Genomic DNA, 20,181 nt, shown 5'->3' with positions numbered 1-20,181 from the left:
ATATTGCATATATATGTATGTTATGTAGGTATCTCTGTACATAAATATGTATATTTTATTGTATGTATATGTCTGTATATATTTCCCTGTAGAAATGCTTTTCTTAACAGCTATACTGTATGATTGTAGAGTTTTTTAAATGTATGTTTTCTAAATGTTATCTGGGTAATGATACATATCTTCTGTTTCATATTTGCCAGTGTTTTGTCATATTTCTTTGAGTTTCTGAAGCAGCTTTCATCTGTTTAGTATTTTCCACTATTATGTGGTTGTAGGAAAAAATCCTGATGATACAGTAGGCATACATTTTGTTTTAGAGAGGCACTGTGTTTCTTTCTCTATTTCTTTAGTGGATTTTATTTACTTTGGTATTATGTATGATGGGAGTGATTTCTTGATAATGGGACTGCACATGTGCATTTTATATATCTACATGTGGAGATAACTGAGGTACATGCTTGTACCTCTCCTAACAGTCCATACTCTGATTCTCTGTTCTTTAGTGGTGGCCATCTATGACTACACGAAGGACAAAGAAGATGAGCTGTCATTTCAGGAAGGTGCCATCATATATGTCATCAAGAAGAATGATGACGGTTGGTACGAAGGGGTCATGAATGGAGTGACGGGGCTCTTCCCAGGGAACTATGTAGAGTCCATCATGCATTACTCGGAGTGAAGACTCGAGGACAGAGCTCTGCATCTCCTGTTGCAGGAGCTGTCAGGGCTTCCCGGATCTCCACCAGCCTCTGGGGCCCCATCCAGAATAGCTGAATGAAGGATAATTGTAACAACCACTCTTTTTTTTTTTTTTTTTTTTTTTTTTTTTTTTTCCCTCCCTCATTATAAAACAATAGTGATTTGAGTTGTTTGAACAAATGGCTCTTCCGGCTGCCAGCAGAGAGGCTATCCTGAGCCATCTGATGGTGAATTAAGCTGACCCATTCAGATGTAACAAACTCCTTGAGCAGCTGACCCTTCAGTCAAATTCTGACTTCCGACAGGCTCTGGGATCTGTCTCAGGAATCCTGTGCGCCCTCATGGTACTACTTTTGGCAGCAGTGCCTGGCACTTGGGATGTCCTGGGATGCGTGTGGTGAAGGGTTGCTGGCCAGTGGACGTCCCTCCTGTTTCTACACTACACTCCTGTGCAGCTGGAAGAACGCTCGTGTGCTAGGGAACACTGGGATTTGTACACAAAGCCGTTCGCGTATCTGACTTCCTTACAGGTGGTTACATCTTAGCATAAACACTTTTGCAGCTGCTCTGCACATGTAGGCTGACACAGGGCACACAGAGCTGGCTTTGAATCACTCACCTTTTAGTTTAGACAATTAGGATGGCTGCAGCCCAGAGGACCCTCACCCACATTGCCTCATCTTTTGAATGCAACAGGTTTGGTTTTTGTTATGCACTGATGTAAATGTGCTGCTCCGCACCGAGCTACCTGCCACGGGTGCTGCTGGATTAAACGGAACTCACAGATGCCATTGACGGTGAAGGTGAAACGAAGTTTACAGGTCCTCCTGGGGTCTGAGGATAAACTCTAGGGGCTGTGATCTCTAAGGTTCAGATCTACTCACGCGTGCTTGCACTAGAGAAACTTACCCCCAACTTTAGTCTTATGCACAATATAATCTTGAAAATCCAATCAGGTATTGTAAATTGGCTTTTTGTACTTGATGACTAGATTTGCATATGTACTGTGAGAGCCCTGTGCAGAGGCAGGACAAACGGCAATCGTCGTCTTCATGTCTGTTGCCAAAATCTCTTCAATGGAAGTAAAAAGGGCTGTTGTGTGTACTGGTTTCCCATGGAAATCCAAGCAGTAACTAGTAGTAGTCCTAGCTCTCTTCCCAGTCCTTTCCATTGCTTATTTTGAAGAAACAGATATTTAGAGCTGTACTGGTGGATCTAGGGTGGAGTAATACCAAGTGAAGGCCCCTGGGTTAATAGTTTGCTTTTTAAGTTTCAGTTAAAATGCTGCTCAGTGTTCTGCTTTGCAGATCAGTGTACAATGATGGCTGTATTAGTCTGCCCTCAGGAAGGACTAAACACTGTCTTTGGGTGAATGTGATGCACTAACAGAATGAACCAATTAAACCTCCAGTTGCAGTCCTGTTGGCCCACAAATGACCCCTGCGTTGTGAGAGCCTCCTGGGCCAGGGCATCTTCCTAAACAACTTTTGACTGTCGCCTGACCAAGTTCCAGCTGGTACCAGCAGTAGCTTGTCAAAGGCAAGGTAACACTGCAGCTTTCTTCTGAGGCCTGTGCGTAAAACAGCAGTGCGGAGAGCAGTGCCAAGGGTGAGTCTGTGATAATATTGGCAGGGGGACTTGACACAATCCCCTTGCTTGGTAGCCAGTGCAGTATCAGGATGGAGGTGCAGGTTTCATCCAAACTCGAGTGTGAAGGAGCCACAGCTGCTTAAGGGCGAAGAAAGAGGAAACAAACAGGTGAGGTGTGTGGGGGATACCGGTAAGTTTTATTGGTATCTGCGGTGAGCTTGCAGAAGAGGGCATTAACTCCTGTAACAGTGTGTAAAAGGAACTAGTTTGGTGGAAGCCTGCAAGAGGTACAGTTCTGAAGCAACCAGTGCAAAGATGGAAGTTACTTTCTCCCAGGCTTAGTCTGCAGCTGTGTAGCCAAGACGCTGTTGTCTTCTTTCTAGAAGCTGGCAGCATTAGTATTTGGAATAAACGTTAGCCAGAACAGATACCCTTCTACCTTCCTTCTCTCTTGCAGCAAGAGTAGCAGAAGCAGCCATGGTCAGTTCCCTCAGCCCATTTCTGTGGGACCATACCTAGAAACACTGGTTGTCCCGTACCTGGAATGTCTTTTTCCACTGCCACAGGGCAGGCCTACAGCTTCTGCATAGGGCAGTGGTGCTTGCATGGCTAGAGATCAGGGGGATTGCAGTGCAGTATTACACAGCCACCCCCTATGCACCAAAGAATTGCGTTTTCCAGGACTATTGGAGCTTTCCTGCCTTCTGTTTTGTTTCTGGTTTGTTTTTGGTGAAGACTGAGCACACAGTGCACAAACCTATTGAGTTTGGCAGCTTAAAACATTACTACAGGAGAGTGAATGCTCTCTCCTTGCACACCCATATTCCAGCTGGGAGGTCACGCATTAGTGCTATCATGTCTTTAACTCAGTATGTGTAAGAGCATGCGCTTGAATACTTCTGACTGATGGGTGGTGACTGTGTGTACTTCCATAGTGTGTGATACACACCCATGTCCTTAATTTTCATTCAGCTGGTTGTATATCTTGTGAGTTTTCTGTTTTGAGAGCTACCAGAGTGGAGCAGTGTGTACTCTGGAAAGTACTGAATGCATGTCAGAGCTCAGGACAGAAGATGAGGCTGAAAAACCTTGAAGATGTGCCAAGCTCCTTCAAAGGCTGGTTTGGCTTAATGGGCCAAAGGTTAGTTGGGTTTCTGCAGATAGCATGTGGTATTGTTTGTCCTATAAGAGCTGCTCTGGATGGAATTTTGGGGTCACCTCCTGCTGGTTTTAAGCTTTATTATGCAGTACTAATGCAAATAAACGTGTTGAGTTTTATGCATACTTTTTTATTTTGTATAGATTTTAATTCTGTGGCTTGTTTGGGGATGATGTGATGTTATGGTCATAGACCAGGCCAAGGTAAACAGGCTTTGTGTATTAATGTTACATGCATGCTAGTGAAGTCAGTGAGGGTTGTGTTTCCAGTTTTGTCCCTTGTATGTCTTCTCCAAAACCTTCACCCCATACCTCCTTATTTACATATGTTCCTAAAAGGGGGGTAGGGGAGAAGCGTGGAAAAAAACCCTCAGTATTTCACATGGATGCACAACTTCTCTTCACTGAGTTCTGCTGCCATAGTAGGAGGTGTTCAGCATCACAAGCTGTTGATCAGAGCAGCAGGTGTGCATGAGAGGTAGGGGAAGGAGACACTCCAGGATAGGCCAAAGAGTGCTGTATGGCCAAAATGAACGTTTCTCCATTCATGAGAGCTGTGTTAGCTCAGCCAGATGTTTTCATTGTGCACGGGAATCTGTAGCTGTGGATTTTGCTTTGGTTTGCTGTAGCAGAGTTCTTCCTTGCTCTTGGCCCCCTTGGGACAAAGCTATTAACTACAGCTCTCCTTCAGCCACATGCCTGGGTGAAAGGAGGTCATACTGTCCCCAGCTAGTGTGGGTGCAAATTATTTTCATGCCTTTGTTCCTGAGTGGCTGGGGTTGCACGTGTCTCATGTTGTTGGTTTTTGCATGTGTTTTTTTTTTTCTTCCTTCAGATTGCTTTTCTTTGTTCCCCTCACTGGCTGTTGCAGCAGCTGGTTGAGAGTGGCAAGAAAACCAAGCTGCCTGTTTTATGCCTCTGCATCCTGACTGCACCTCCATGCCCAGTAGCTGGAGCAGGCACTAGAGGGCAGAGGCAGTGCCGGGGGACTTGCTAGCCTGACCTGTGAGAGCCGCGCAGACACGGACATTGACAAGCTGCTGCTCTCACTGGAGGGCAAGAGGTGGAGCATGGCCCTTCTCTTGTAAGTGATAACAGGAACTTGAGTTGAGGTTTCCTGGAAGTGGGTGGAAATTGCTGCTGGTTTGCACCACAGCTCCCCCACCGTCCCTTTGGTCTCTGGCTGGGTGTTTTACCGGGGTGGCAGGAAGGTTGGGAACCAGCTAGCCCTTGCTAGAACAGGTTGTTCTCCTTTCACGCCTCCTGGGAACTTTTTCTTTGCCGTTTGAGGGCTCTCGCTGTGCATTGCTTTCTGGAGTAAGAGGATGTGCCTGTCTTCTGCTTATGCCAGCATGCCTGTCTCAGCAGACCCAGCGCCGTGTTTGCAAATGAGCAGAATGCTTGGTCCCCTGCTCTGCGTGATTCTTCAGTGCTCTTCGTGACAGCCAAGAACCAAAGGGTACGATGGCAGCAATGCAGCATCTGCCAAGCAGCACTTTTACCTTGGGCTTTTCAGCTGCCTTTGGGAAGGGAAGCAGCGACAGGACTGATGCTCCTTTTTGGACGGAGGGTGTGCTGCCCGCCTGCCGCGTACTTGTGAGTTGCTGACTGGTGGTGGAGGGTCATGCACTGGTGCAGCCTATTGTGCTTCTGGGGTGTCCCCTACCTGTGTCAGAGGGTGGCGAGTTGCTGCTGTGCTCTGCTCAGCAGCTTCCAGCAGTTCCCAGTGAACGCTGTAGCTGTGCCTCTCTTTACAAGGAATAAGCTCACTTTTAATTATGTCTCTGGCCATCAGGCATAGATCAAATGCAAAAGTTTTACATTTTCATGTGGAAAGGACAGGACTTTTCTTTGGTTAGTAATCTGGTGGCATTTACAGGGCAACTTGTTTGAAGCTGCTAGAGGAGGCTGTTGGGGACTGGTGCTGTGGCTTCTGCTGGGTTTATTAGCATTGAGTGTAGTCACTGACTGAGGACTGCAGCATTTCAGTAAATTTTGCAAAACCCATACAGAGTATTTAGTCAGACAAGCCTTTGCTGGCAATAGTGGCAGTGGGAAATGTGCAGAACTGTTGTGGTCACTAAGGCAAATATTTAATCTTGAGAAAAGGCAGTGTTGTAAAACAGTATGAGCAGGTAGATGATGGTTTATAGCTTATAGGGACCCATGTTGAAGAATTTACTGTGCTTACGGATATATTTTCCACCTTCCTCACCCTTTGGCATCACTCAGTATTAGGCACAGCCATAGTTTGTGGCTAAAATGGTATTACACAGAGGTCAGAACAGTGCAAGAGGGGAACAGTTTTTCTTTTCAGTAGCTGAAGTCACGATGGAGCAACAGTCCTTTTCAATTTTATTTTTTTTGAAAGTACAAGAGTAGCGGGACCTTCTTCTCCTTTCTGTGGGAAGGTTGTTGAATGCTTGATGCGGCCAAGGTTTGCCAACTGCTGTTACAAATAATAATTCACAGACCACGGTGTTCTGCTGCTTTCATTCAAAGAAAAGAACCAATGTGTTTTGTACACCCTCCTGTGAATGCAGGAACTGTTTTTTTCTTTGGTACTCTGAACATACCCATTTTATTAATACCTTTGCTTATTCCAAGATGAGTTACAAAAAGGTAAAGTCAGCAGCCCGTTGGCCAGAGGTAAGCCTAGGCCCAGCATCCTGCTGAATACCTGTGTGGTGACTGCTGAAATATGTGCAGTGTAGTTGTTCCTATTTCTCTTAAAACCTCAGACAAATCCTACCACTATCTACTAATGAGGAAGAGCTTTGTACAAATTCATTTCCATTACAGCGCCTTGCTAAAGTGCTGACGTCTAGATTTTTTTTTTCTGTAAAGCCCAAGTGCTTCTTTTCACATTTGAAAAAGTGTCTTTTGCAACTTGCATGGACAAGTAGTTTCTATGAATTCTCTGGAAATGTTAGTGTCTAACATGGATCTTTTGTCCATGTACTTTTTTTTCTGAAAGCAGAACCCCCACACACACCGTTGGTTTGCAGTCAGAGGAGAAGCACCCTGTGCTTTTGATTTTGGCACTGCTGATGCAGTGGATGAGTGCAGAGCCCACTGTAAATGATCAAGCCTGCAGGACTCTGGGGAGCTGTGTGCCGCCAGTAACGTTTTATTGTGTGTGCCATTTGAACCACCTTCCAAGTGAGTGCAAAACCCAATTTTTAAATTTTTTTAATTGTACTTGGAATTAACTGTTGCTGTGTACTAAACCCTCTTGTTACGAGCCCTAAATAAAAAGAACAAAGCACACACCATGTGTTCTGTCACCTTGTGTTCTGTGAGTGTGCCACTGCTGCGCCACATTCCTTGTCTTTTGCTACAGACTTTTCAACATGTCGAGGCTGGGATAAGTAGCTTGTGTATGCAGCCCTGTTCCAGAGGAGCTCTGAGGTCAGCACAGGTATGATGACTTGCGTCCAGCCCGCTGCCTTCAGCGGCTGCTCTCTCCACTTCTGTATGACTGCCTTTCCTGCAGTTACCACTACTGGGTAGCCAGCTCTTCTTCCAGCACAGGGCACCCATGCCATGTTCACAGCTCTCAGCTGCCATCCTGTTGTACCAGTTGTAGGCTCGGCTTCGTCTGAGCTGGCTGGAGAGCTGCTCTCCCTTGCTTTTCCCAAGTAACATTCTGCACTAACAGTGTTTAGGCAGAAGTCCCTTCCTCTGGGCCTGCAGGAACACAAGAGCTGTTCTTCTTTCAGCAGTGACATGTCTGCCCTGGGGCCGTGACACTTGCTCTATGTGCTGTGTCCTGGCCAGCTCCGAACTCCTTGTGGTATGCGCACAGCTGTGCTGCTCGTGAATTCCTTTCACTGAGCTGCATTCCCTCTCCGGTAGGTGAGAGCATGCACTGCAGCTGCTGCTTCCCAAGGATGGTGTTCCATCTCCTGGCTCAAGGCAGAGACTAGCTCAGTTACATGCAAGACCAAGTACCTCTGCGCCTCTAAGAATGACTGCCCCACACGAGCAGGAATTCCAGTTGGAGTTCCTATAACCCTGACTTTCAAATCCCTGCAGTAATAGCTCATGACTGCTGCACGGCTAGCCTATGGGCGACCCTGAGGGAGAGATGAACAGAGCTGAATTCCCTGCAGCGGACCCCAGAGAAGGGCTGCACCAGCACTTACCAGCCATCAGCTGTTCTTGGGTGAGCAGAGATGTACAGAGTACTGCCAGGACCCTGCACGTCTGGGGAAGCACGCAGATGGAAAAGGTGAGCCTTTGCTTTGGGTCCTCTTTAGACCTGTAGCTGGTGTGCACCTTGTTACTGGTACAGCCAGGTCTGACCCACTGGAAAGAACTGTGCAAAGGAACAATAAGTAGCAATTTTATCAAGTGTGAGCACAGAAACTGTAACCTGTAGGCTGTCAGATATCTGATCTCTAAAGGGGAACCACCGGTGCCCTTAGAACACAATGTGGACTCTGAACTGAAAAAGAAAAAGGGCAAGACAGAGGATTAAAACAAATTATTAAATTTAACTACATCTTTATTGAATTGTGCATATTCCATTGTATAATGATCTATATTGGGTACTCTATAATGTAGTATTTCTTTTGTCCTCTCTCATGCTTAAAAAAGTATATTTATACATATATTTATATATATTTATAATATGGCAAAGCTCCCCCCAACCTGAAGCTATCAGTCTAAAAGAGCTTTGATTTTTCTTTTTGGAAAGGGAAGAGGGGAGGCAATCCCACTGAAAGATAAAATGTGCAATTTTCTTTTTAAAGCAGTAAACATGAATGTATTTATAGCACTCAGCACAAGTTTGCTGTACAGAAAAATCATCATTGCAATGACACTTTTTTCTTACATTTGCATCCCCAGTATTATACAGGATATCACCAGTGGCCGCTAACAATTAGTGTAAGCCATAAAACAAACTGCTACTCCAGTTAATTTCTGGTCCACGGCAGTCCACTAGAAGGAGAACTAAGATTTCAGTTACAACTTGTGAAATAATTTAATTTTCCTTTTTTTAAGTACAAGCTTTATAGTGCTGCACCAAATCAGCAGTGAGGGAGCCTCTGGGCACAGGTTCCCTCGCTAAACTGCCCTTTGCCCCCACTCCTTGCAGATCTGTACCCACAGTTACCAAAGGCAAGAGATGCACAAGAGCTGGCAGCAGCAGCCCTGCTCTCTTACCAAACAGCAGCTGCAGCCCCCGTCCACTTGGCTCCAGGACCAGCTGGTGCAAGAACATCTGTGTACCTGAAATTTAGCTCTGAATGCATCTTTGGCATCTTAGGAAAGGTGAGAGGAAACCATTTTCCACTGTAGGGAACAGTTGGTTCCATTCCTAAGTGTCCTCACAGATGAGTTGCCTTTAAGCGTTAAATAAGGGGGTTTCCAAAATCTCTTCCTCAAGTTCCTTCTCACACATTCCCCTCACAAAATCCCTGCTGTGGGGGACTGTGCATACATATAGCACCAGTTCCTGTTCCTCCAAATTCTTCTCTAGTTCACCTCACCAAGGATGTACAGTTCTCCTGAAAAGAGAGCTCACTGAATCTTTGCCCTACTCAGTGCCTCGGAGCACCAAACAGGCACCAGCCCAAATAACTACTTTTCCTATGTTAGTGGCAATTACTTTACTTACGACAGCTAGGCATGTGTTGTCACCTCATTTGCAATTTAGTGTCTTAAACTTCTCAAAACTAGACAAAGCCTGTGACTCACGGTATCACAGTATTAGTGAGTGGTAACCCCTGCACTATAATGCTGGTTTTGTCACTCATATATGTATTTAATATATATATATTAAATTGAAGGAGATAAATAATTCAGAAAGGAAAATTATTCAATTTCAGAGAAATGTATATTTCCAAACAAACTTTTAAATTCACCAGCATATTACAGAAACATCTATGGAAAACCTGTAGTATTAAATACTCTCTGGTTTGGAGCCTGTCCCGAGTAACCAAGGGTCTGCAAAGCTAAACACCAGAAGCCAGAAAATGGGGCTTGGGGAAACTCCTCTCCAACACAGGTAAGAGTCCCCTCACCCCCCAAATTAGGAGCACTGTTTGAACAAGCACAAAATCTAAACCTTAATAAAAGAAAGGCCAAAAAAAAAAACCCACCACCCACAAAACAACCAAAAAGCCCACAACAAACAAGCAAACAGCCCTCATACGTTCTGGCTGCACCGTCACTACCTTCTGTCAGGAGTTTATATTGCTTTTGTGTTTGGTCTGAGGCAAAACTCCAGAAAAGCATCTATGCTGACAAGGTGGAAGTCACGTACGCATATACCAAACAGAAAATCCCTTTATAAACTTCTGCTGCTACGTTAAAATAAATGATAAAAACCAGGAAGAGCATCAAGTCTTGGAAATTCTATGTGACAAATCAAACGGAAATGCCAATACAGCTCTAAGAAGAATTCGGCTCTTCGTTAACAAGATTTTCAAACGGTAAATCTAATTCTCTACCACAGTAAGTGTTCCCCAGCTATAGTTAAAGCCAGTGAGCCATACAATGCCCCAGTTAATCAAGGAGATGCAACTGCTTGTAACATGACTCTGTATTAGACATAATACTCGTAATAAGACCCACTTACTTACTATCTTACTTTGAATAAGAAATTATTTTACCTGTAACGGCACCATTGAAGTATAACAATTTAGTTCTATGTGGTTTTCTGTAATAAGCAGAAAATTTCTCACTTTTGCCCTTCTGTTGTTGAAACGGCACTTTTGGTTCCTTTAACTGTGGAAAAAAATAATTTTAACCCAGAGCAAAACTGGCCACGCTTTCTCTGAGCTGATTTGTGCTACCTGGTTGCTTAAGAGCACAGAGCAAAGGAATTAGAAAAAAACAGCAACAACAAAAAAACCTCTAAATGTGCAACTCCACAACAGTGAATTGTAAAATGCACTTGTTAAAATATTGCTCCCTCTCCCATCAGCCCTGAAACCAAAGTGATTCAGGTACCTTGACTGTTTCCCTGATGTGTCTGTCAATCACTCCATGCTGCCCTACAGGAAATCACACAGTAAGTTCAGGAGAGGAGCTCTTTGGCTTTGAGGTCATGCACTAAGTTAGAGCAAGCAGTGCTTTGCTGCAGGAGGAAGCAACTGCACAGGGGAAGCAGGAGCTTTCCTCTTCCATGTACAATAACTGTGGGTTTTTTTAAATTTATTTCTTTACTGTGAGACATGTGCCTAACCTTCTCCCCCAAACACAGATTTTGAAAGATAAAACAGAACCACTGGCATGTCTACCTCAACCACGTTACCAATGATTTCTTCAGAATGACGTGCTTAAAAGCTTTTCTTGTTACTAACATTTTCCCTCTACGATTAGTGCTGTTATGAGGGCCTAGTTTTTCCTTCCAAAGCAATTCCACAAGAGCTGAATTAAACTGGAGTGCCTGAGAAGCCCAGGTTCCTGCTTTCTACAGCTGTGCTGCATGTGCAGAGACCCTCCCCTCTCTGCTGGCTGAACAGATCCCTGCTACCTGCAAAGGTGGATGCTACAGCTGCTTGGCAGAGAGGAAACGAAGAACAAAGAATGCAGCTGTCAGCTCTCAGCTCCTCCTGCAGGAACAGGGTTTTCCCTGACATACACATTAAGTGCCAAAGGGTATACACACTTCATCATGCCACATAACTACAGCTCTACTCTCTCAGTATTTTAGGATAAAAGCATCTGCTATCTGTGGGTCCAGTGTATGAGAGCTCAGCTCTCACACTCATTTTAGTAGTGCGAAAAGGATTACTGCCCCTGTTTGTAGCAAGAAGCATCTTGCTTTGTGTGAGCTTTGGCCCCTTTATTTTCTGATTTTACAAGATAAAATGGTACAATTCTGAGACCAGTGCACAAGGGGAAAAAATAACTTACTTGCAAATAAGGCATATTTGCTGTCATAAAACAGTAAATAAACTGGAAAAGCAAGTTACATTGACAGGATCCAATAAGCTAAAAAGACAACCAGGTTGTCTGAATCACTCTGTATCCAAATTTCAGCACACATCTGAGACAAAGCTGCAGCCACTCACATTTCTGTATCACTAGTGACTGATGAAGTACGTTCTACTAAGGATGCAATCTTGCAACCTTTGCCAACACTCACTCTTTTTGCTGCGAACCTTGAGTTAAACTTCTGTCTCCCAGCAAGCTGTTAAGCAGCCTGCGACGTTAAGCATGGATTCATTGTCCTAGGGGGAGATACTGGGTAAATGAAACTGGGCACAAGAACAAAGTTCAAACGCCTCTGAAAAAACTGCACTTAAAACATTGCTCTGCTAAGTGCAAATCCTAGAGGTACCCGCACTGAGTGAACAGGAGAAAAAGGGCTGCAACTATCACCCACCAGTGGAGCTAGCTATCTTGTAGGGAAAGGAAAACGGAGGGAGCAAGAATTCCCTGACTGATTCTCATCTGGGAGCATGTGCTGTGTCAGCCCAGATGCACCCCATCAGGGAGTAGAGGATTTGTCCACTTACCTATCGTCAGTAACGGCTGGGAGTTACAACTGTATTTGCACACCTTCTGCACTGGTGGGTGTGAGCCCCAGGAACTGCATACAGTACAAAGCAGCAGGAGGACCAACGTAGAAAATTACAGCACCCATGAATTGCAGTATAGCTTAATCTTCCTGCGAAGTTACTTGCCAGCTATACTGAGCATGCTTAAAATCAACAATGCAAATGCTGTTAAGGACACTTGATAAGCACAAAAATAGTAGAAACAAAACTTTGTGAACAATTTGAAAGATACAAAAAAAGTGCCTTTCCATAGCAGTGCTTTAAAAATGCACACAATGGTATATTGTTATTGCTCAAAAAAACTAGTCAGAAATATTAAAACAATTTCCAGAGGTGCTGAAATAGATTTTATAAAATTATATGAAACAGGTCAACAGAGACAGCACCATTAATTTTTCTCTTTTCATGATGCACTTATTTAAAACTATATAGTTATAGATGTATCATTTTTCCCCTCTAATTGACAAAACCTTTTTCCTATTCATAAATTATTCACAAATACATTAATTTTATTATTTGGATTTAAAAAAAAAATAAATTAAAAAAGGAATAGGGGACACTCACAATATTTCTTATCAATCTGAGTTACTCTAATGAGAGATTAGTTTCCATCTTGTTTTTACACACTTGAAGATACTGTGAGGTTAAGCTACTTCCTTTGATTCACTTTTTGGGGGAGAAAAGCATATAGTATTTGCTTTTGAAATAAAGGTAAACAGTAGAATCCTTTGACATCTGAGCCTTGACAGTATCCCTGTAATGACCAGGGAAGTTAATGACTGCAGATGGCACAGTCCAAGTATTTTAGTTAATTTAAAAAGATTGTGTACCACTACCCTGTAATGAACATGCATAACACCCAAGACCACTTATCCTAATTACAATACCTTATTGTGTCCAATATGTAGGTAAGACTGTATAATCAAACTCCTGAAATACAAGATGAAGGACGCTAGTACTTGATACGGTGATTGTGACTCAGTAGCAATAAAAAAAAAAAGCAAATATGATAATCTATTTCCTACTCATACGGCTCCTTAAATTAAACTAATAGCAAATGTTATTGCCTCTCAAAGATTTTTTTTCCAGTCCTCTCCCTTGACTGCTAGAAGTGCAATTTCATAATTAACAGATTTATGCATTGGTCAGAGCCTCTGGCAGGTCAAAGAAAAGAGAATTCCAGCTGTGCTTAGCCTGAAATTACCATTCCCTTCTCTCTTTCTAGAAAGACAAGTTTCCTGACAGTTTCTAATGAATTACAAACATCACTGTTTCCAGACACTTGTTTTTTGTAAAGATAATACATCTTATCAGGCACAGACAATGTGAGACTGTACGCTGTGTGTGTCTGTGTGAGAACAGAGCGCTCTCTACAGAAACCTACCTGTTCATTCAGGGAAAGAATGACACGTACAAGTGATGGATCCACACGGGTCAGCCTTGTGAGTCGGCACTGATTGCAGGAGTCCTGGCAGCTTTCAGAAGGGGTTAACACAAATGGTCATCTTGTGCCATAAAAACAAATGATCGAGCCTATTATAAACTTAAAATGCATAATGGATTGGAATAATACATATTTATCCTAGTTACTTCATGGGCAAGTAATTTTGAATTAATTTGTAGCAGTGTATATTTTTAAACTATTTGGAAGGAAGGGGGAGGTTCTTTATAGTATAAATATATTTCACTCCAGCCCACTACATATAAAATCTATTTTCTTTGTCAGAACATACTCATTTTCAGTAGTATTATGACCAGAATGTTTTGGTATGTTGAGTCTGTATTTTTCAATCAATGACCAATGTACAATTACTAGCAGAACACCTCCACTTTACACCATTATTTACCCATCACAAACTGCCAAAAGGTTTGTGGTGCTTTTTTTTTTTCCCTACTTTTTCCTTCTTCTTCCTTTCTTTAAAGTGCCCTCTACATCTTCATCTTATACGGTAAGATTTGACTGGTTACAGAGTCTGATTCCCAATAATATAGTGACTGAAACAATAAATACGGCTCTACAAAAACATTCTGGTTATTTTCTATAATTGCGACGAAATATATCACAATATATTATATACCTACACTTATAATACATGCACAAACATGTCTCACATGGACAGACACTACAAAAATTATCTTCCCCTCAATGCAGAAAAAGTAAGAAAAAGGGATTTTGGTCCAATCCATATGAAGGGTAAAAGAAATCGAAAGGATTAAGTTGATACCTCTTCTACCCACCTCCCCCAATAAAATATTGACAACCCCAAGCCCCCAACTTTTTTGGCCTAGCCATGAAAGGGGAATGTCTCTATCTTTAATCTTAGCTACAGTTTGAGATCACCTCTTTTGACGGGGCTATTGTCCACGTCCCCACATTCTCTCCAAGCGCACAACATCACAGGCTGCCTGACCACAGCGCAGCCCTCGAGTCAGAGAGCACTGGCCCCTGGGGACTACCAGTCCTGCGACAGCTTGGTGTTCTGATCCCTTTTGGGAGGTGCAGGCGGCGGCCCCCTCCGTAACGTTGCATAGCCAGATATATGACTGCCCTTGAAGCTGCTCGTCTTCTGCTGGTCAGCCAGAAGCTCCGGTGGGGGTGGCGGCAGGGCCATGTCGTCCATGGTGGCTGTGGGCTCTGCTCTGGACATCCGTGCAGAGGAGAGGGAGCCGTGCCGGGTGATGGATTTCCGCTGCAGCGTCCGGTTGAGGTCTGCCAAGAATCCCGGCTGAACGCTAAGGCTGGACTTGGGTGAGGTGGGCACTTGGGGGCCAGGAGTCACCGGTGGCTCTGCGACGTCTGCCTGTGTCAGCCGAGTGCTGTCGTTCCGCTTCGGCCGCGTGGGCGGTGGGGCTTTTTTAATGGATGGTTTTGACCACGCCTGAGGCTGGGGATTGACAACAGCGACTTTCGGGGAGGTACTGCCTGAAAACACCGATGGGATCTCAACCGGTGGGACGGGAAGATCTATTTCGGGTGGCGGTGGTGGAAAGTCTGAATCCGACGGCGGTGAAGGGAATTCAACCACAGGTTCCTTCCCAGACACACCTGGCACAGGAGCCTTGGCCGGGATCCCTCCATGCGGAACGACGATGGGCAAGCTCACCCCAGAAAGGTTGAGCTTTCCAGGCTTTGGAGGGGCTGCAGGAGGCAACGACTCCTTCGAAGGAGACCCTGACGGCTCTGGTGGGTGTGCAAATTTGCTGACAAGGCGGTCCACTGAAGGTCTCTTGGACTCGTGGTACTCAGTGGAGCTGGCGGATTTGATGCTGGAGTTCCGCTGAGGTGTTGGAGGTGGTTTCTTCCCTCCAGGGCTTGATGTCTTGCTGGTCTTTTTGACTGGAGACCCTGATTTGTCAGGGGGGGGAGAACCTGCAGAGGTAGCTGGGGAAGGAGGTGGAGGAGGAAACACTAAGCTGCTCTCTGGTGGAGGAGGGGGGAAATCCGGAGAGGGAACAGAGGCGGGCTGCCACTTGGGCTTCGCCTTCACCGCTGGAGGTGACTGGGGAGCCACGCTCAGCGGCAGGGGTTTCAGAGGCTGGGGCTCAGCGGCAGGTGGGGTGGGAGGAGGTGGGAAGTGGCTGGCTATCTGCTTCACCACTGACGGCACTGGGGACTGAGGGGACGGAGGCGGCTTCACAGAGAAACTCTGCTGCTTTGGGAACGTTGGGGGAGGAGTGGGGCCTGGAGGGGCTGGGGGCAGCGGAGGCACCTGGGAAGAAGTGACACTCGGCTGTTTCTTAATTGCAAGGGGCAAGGGAACTGGCACAGGGGGGGTGACATGCGTGACCCCTGGTGACGCTGCCTTCCCGCTGGGCTGCGGAGGGAGAGCTGTCATGAGAGGCTTTGGGGGCGCTTGGGGCGGTGGGGGCGCAGGCACGGGGGGAGGAGGGGGCGGCAACGGGGGGGTGGCAGTGGCGGCAGCCTGGCTTATATTTGGTTGCACCTGATGGATTTTGGGGGGGGGTGGCGGAGGCGTGAACTGCGGCACAGACGGGGCGCAAGGTGCCGGCTTCAGCTGTGCCATGGCTGAGCCCGGAGTGGGAGGCGGCGGCGGAGGGGGGGGAGGCGGCATGACCCCGTTGGGGGGCACCAGGATCTGAGGCTTGCCCGAGGCTGGAGGGGGCGGGGGGGGCTGCGGTGCAGCGGGGGCCTTGGCAAAAGGGCCGCCGTGCTGGGCTGCGTTCTGCAGGCGGGTGATGGTGCTGTACTTGACGAACATGGTGGCGGGGGAGGCAGCAGCCGGGGCGGCCTGGCTGGGGAGGGGGGGTGGAGGAGGAGGAGGGGGAGGTGGGGGTGGAGGAGGGGGGGGCGGCGGTGGGGGCAGCGGGGGGGACGGCTGTGAGGCTGCATAGGGGGTCGCCACTTTTGTCTGCGGGGACACAGGAGGTGCAACAGACATGAAGGGCCGACCTGCAGGCTCCATTCGGGCCTATTGGGAAGGGAATTTTAGTGAAAGTGGAAAGGGAGAAAAAGAGAGATAGGGAGGGAGGGAGGGAAGGAGACAAAGAGATTATAAAGTCAAGGTCTAAATGTGCCTGTCATTAAAAATTAAGTGGCAGATCACAGCATGCAGGAAGTATTAGGAAAACAATGCAGCAAGAGACAGTTGTTCACACATCAAGCCTGAACCGTGCAGTCTGGCCACACAAGCTGGCAGGGGAGCTGCCAAGAATCACCGGGGCCAGGTCTATTGCAAGCTATGCCGAAATTATGGGAGGCAGCTGTACCCAGGGAGACACATTGGTCCTTCTGCGGGCAAGCATCAGGAACCAAACAGGACACTCCCCAGGGTGCCAACGGCCACAACAAAGGACGCTGGGCAGAGCAGGAGACTGCAGGCATTGCTTCAGCTCTTAAAGACTGAAGTTAAACCATACACGACCTCCCAGAGTGTCTGACAAGCCTTTATGTTGTCAGCGCAGGCCTTAACACAGCTTAGTGTTGCACAGTGCAGAAATCCTGACCTGCTCTAAAACACAGAAGAGCAAGCTCTGCAAAGGAATATTTCTGAGGTCCTTCTCCACATGCTCTGACACCAAACACAAAAAAGAGGGACAACTAAAGTTTCCTAGGAAAGTGTCCCCAGAAGGAAATGTTTGGAGACCTTCAACACAAGTTAGCTTGGAAAGGAAAAGCTAGGCATGCAGCTGTTATGTTATTCAGAAAAAGAAAGACAGGGAAAAAAATGTCTAAGGGAAGGAGCAATGGGAAAGCAGCAGGCAATGCTTTCATCTACTCATTGGGTTTTGCTCAGGTTAAATTGCTTCTCTAAAATTGTATACCTACATTCATGTTAAAATTTAAAAAGATGATTACATTACTCAAGTTTATCAACAACTTCCTAATACAAAGCGGTTTTGCTACAAGCAAAGTTGTGAACTTCACAGTGTGATCTTCGCAGCTTAGAAACATGCATTAGAAATGCAATACCAACACGCCACTAACTGCACTCAGTACCTACGCTTCATTAGTAGATATTTTGCCACAAGTTAGCCCAATTATGCTCTTTTTCACTGTATAAGTATGTTTGCATATTGCTTTGTTTTAAACACAGGTGCACAGAATTTCTATACGCATAGGAACAACACCAAAAAGATTAGAGTAAGAAACAACAAAGGGCAATTTACAACAAACATGGGATGTGCCTCTACCTGTCACGTTAGGTCTGTGAGGCAAGAGTGTAACAAAGTTCTGGAGCTTCATCAACATGTTCACATACCAAAACAGGGAGAGATCTTGATCTCTTGCATATGTTAGTCTGCAATTACCATTCTCCCAGTCACCCAAGTTAATGAATTTATAAGTAACATCCCCTGACCTTAGTTCTGCCCTGTATAAGGCACCACGGGTGTGCTGACCTTCACTTTTGACACCTGAGACAGCAAAAGGCAACAGGAAAAAATAAAGCGGCATAAACAGCGAGAGAGAAAGACTGACGCATAAAAGAACAGCTATCCCTGAATGGCAAGACCTTAGAGAGTCTTGAGCAGGGAACTGTCCCTTATTCCTTGTCACGTAAAGCACACACAGTGAGCACGCATTCTGATACCTGTCGTATTATCCTATTTAAAAGAACATTTTTAAAATCTAACAAGAAAACAAGACATGATATTTTCACTGTCCAGCTGTGATGAACGTGAACAAGTGAATAAAATATTCTTTGGGCAAATGGCAGCATTTTGGGAAATTATATCAATAACACCAATATATATAATAATATACCAATTATATCAATAACGTTGTTTCTTTTCTTGCCACAGAGTTTAACATTTGCCCCTACCAGCCTAATTTATTGACCATTTAAGTTTCTTCAGCCAGACCTGTACAGTATAAAAAATCATGTACAGTAGTTTGGCTTAAGTTAAATGGGTGAACAATTTACTCAGAATTCTTTTTAGCATAGTTTCAAAGCATAATTTTACATGGTTCATTTCATTTGGAGTCTTTGCAAGTTTCCATTCACCTGTGTTAACATGTGAGGTCATGTACCTTTTAACGGATTTGTGTATAGAAGGGAATTCAAATTGATGAAATCTTGAAACATGGATGGCCCTTAATAGGGAGAAGTCTGAATATTTTATTTGTAAAAATGCTTTAATCAGATAACATAAAAATTATGGGGGTTTATTTAAATGAGTAATTGCCAGCAGCACCATGGACTTGATGTGGTCCATAGTGCTAATCTCAAAATTTTCTCCGGAAGTTCACAGAGTGTAGTAGCAAAGAGTTCACATTAAAAACAAAACTTCAGAAAACAGTAACATGACAGTTCTCATAGCAGTACTCTTCCACCTCTGTTGGATACATGCTAGACAGACTTGAGTGCCCTATCTTTTCCATCAACCCAGTCCCTGTAGAAATGATGCACCCTGTACACATACACAAGCCATCTGCTGATGAACATGCAGCAGGTGTTGCACACATGCAGTAGAAAAATTTGAATCACAGTTTAGTAAGCTACGTTCCTGGGCCATCACTATTACAATTATATGATTTCCAAGCCAGCAGGCACTGCAGAAAAGTTACAAATCCCACAGAACAGAGCCAAGTCAGATTTCACATTGTGCCACCTGTGCTTTTTTACTTGAAAATGTGATGTTGTGTCTTATTTCTAGTTATTTATCTAATGCACCAATATGAGGTGTAGTGACCCATGGTTTTATTTTTAAAAAGCCTCCTTCTCTATCAACCTTGAACCTGCAGTTTGGGAAAGATTCGAGTCTGACAGGAGAGAAGATGGCTTCCCCCACAGCATCCTGCCAATACACCTCCACACATAAGTGCCGCCGTTAATACCTGTATCATGGCTGTTCAGGAGCCTGGACATTCTGTAAAGCCTGACAACCAACCAGCTGAAGTGGCGGTTCCGCTGTGTGTGCAGGTATTCTCCAGGAACTACACCAGCCAACTACCAGACATAGAACTAACCAAACCACCAAAGACTCTCGGAGTCAATGGGCTACTATCTTTTGTAACTCTCTACCAGCAACAGCAGATATCAAATCTGTCTCAATCCACAATTACTTTCAATTTTAGTACTTCTGCTTTAACCATGTCTATGTTTACTGCTTCCATTTCCACAGAATATAATAGCAACCATTGGAATAAAAATATTAGAGCGTGTCTTAAACAGGTGTACCTGCCTCCAGATCTCAGTCATTTACATCTTTACAATGGAAAAATGTGACTAGTTAACTGAAGAAACATCTTAATAAATTAATTTAATTCATCAGCTTGTTAACAGCTGATCTTTTTATCTGGTCTTTACTCAACACTAATTAATAGGATTCATGGGAAGGACGGTCTCATGCCTTCAAAGAAAAGGGGGGTTCTGTGTACACTAATAAAAACAAGAGCAGAATGTTTCATGATTGAACTCCCTGAAAAAGCAATTCCTGAAAAAAAATGTATAATGTAGTGTATGCAAGTAATATATAGTAATAAAGAGAAAAAAAATCCATCCCATTCCAGACAGAGGTGGAAGAGGTAACACTCTGTCTTGTGCGTTTTGTTGGGTGTTGGTTCTCAAACTAAAGTCTTCTTGTTACCTTGCTGGATTCCTCCAGTTGAGTGCCTCGCTTCCAGGCCTCAGAGAACATGGAGCTGACAATACTTTGGGAACGGACATGTCCAGTTGGCTGGGTGTCAGAAACTCCACTGTCAGACTGATTAGAATGATTTGATTGAGATTCTGTTTAAAAGAAAGCAAAAAAA

At 44.8% G+C, this 20,181-nt stretch overlaps 2 protein-coding genes across 19 annotated transcripts in view; one reads left to right on the top strand and one right to left on the bottom strand.

The window, feature by feature from the left end:
* Positions 1 to 6,717, top strand: part of ABI2 (abl interactor 2) — a 59,378-nt gene extending 52,661 nt beyond the window's left edge. For all 13 annotated transcript variants that reach the window (XM_084524572.1, XM_084524574.1, XM_084524573.1 and 10 more), the window contains one exon: positions 504 to 6,717. In XM_084524572.1, coding sequence (XP_084380698.1) covers positions 504 to 679 — 176 coding nt within the window. In that variant the 3' untranslated portion in view covers positions 680 to 6,717. The remainder of the gene's footprint in view (positions 1 to 503) is intronic.
* RAPH1 (Ras association (RalGDS/AF-6) and pleckstrin homology domains 1) overlaps positions 5,833 to 20,181 on the bottom strand; it is a 336,299-nt gene continuing 321,950 nt past the window's right edge. For 5 of the 6 annotated variants that reach the window (XM_084524568.1, XM_084524566.1, XM_084524567.1 and 2 more), the window contains 2 exons: positions 20,016 to 20,158; positions 5,833 to 16,396 (listed from right to left, as the gene is read on the bottom strand). In XM_084524568.1, coding sequence (XP_084380694.1) covers positions 14,420 to 16,396; positions 20,016 to 20,158 — 2,120 coding nt within the window. In that variant the 3' untranslated portion in view covers positions 5,833 to 14,419. The remainder of the gene's footprint in view (positions 16,397 to 20,015; positions 20,159 to 20,181) is intronic. The other variant, XR_014694574.1, reaches the window with a different exon arrangement.

This window comes from Aythya ferina, assembly GCF_964211825.1.
Source record: "Aythya ferina genome assembly, chromosome: 6".
NCBI lineage: Eukaryota > Metazoa > Chordata > Aves > Anseriformes > Anatidae > Aythya > Aythya ferina.
Note: the sequence above shows the minus strand (reverse complement) of the source record. Positions and strands in the feature narration are given on the sequence as shown.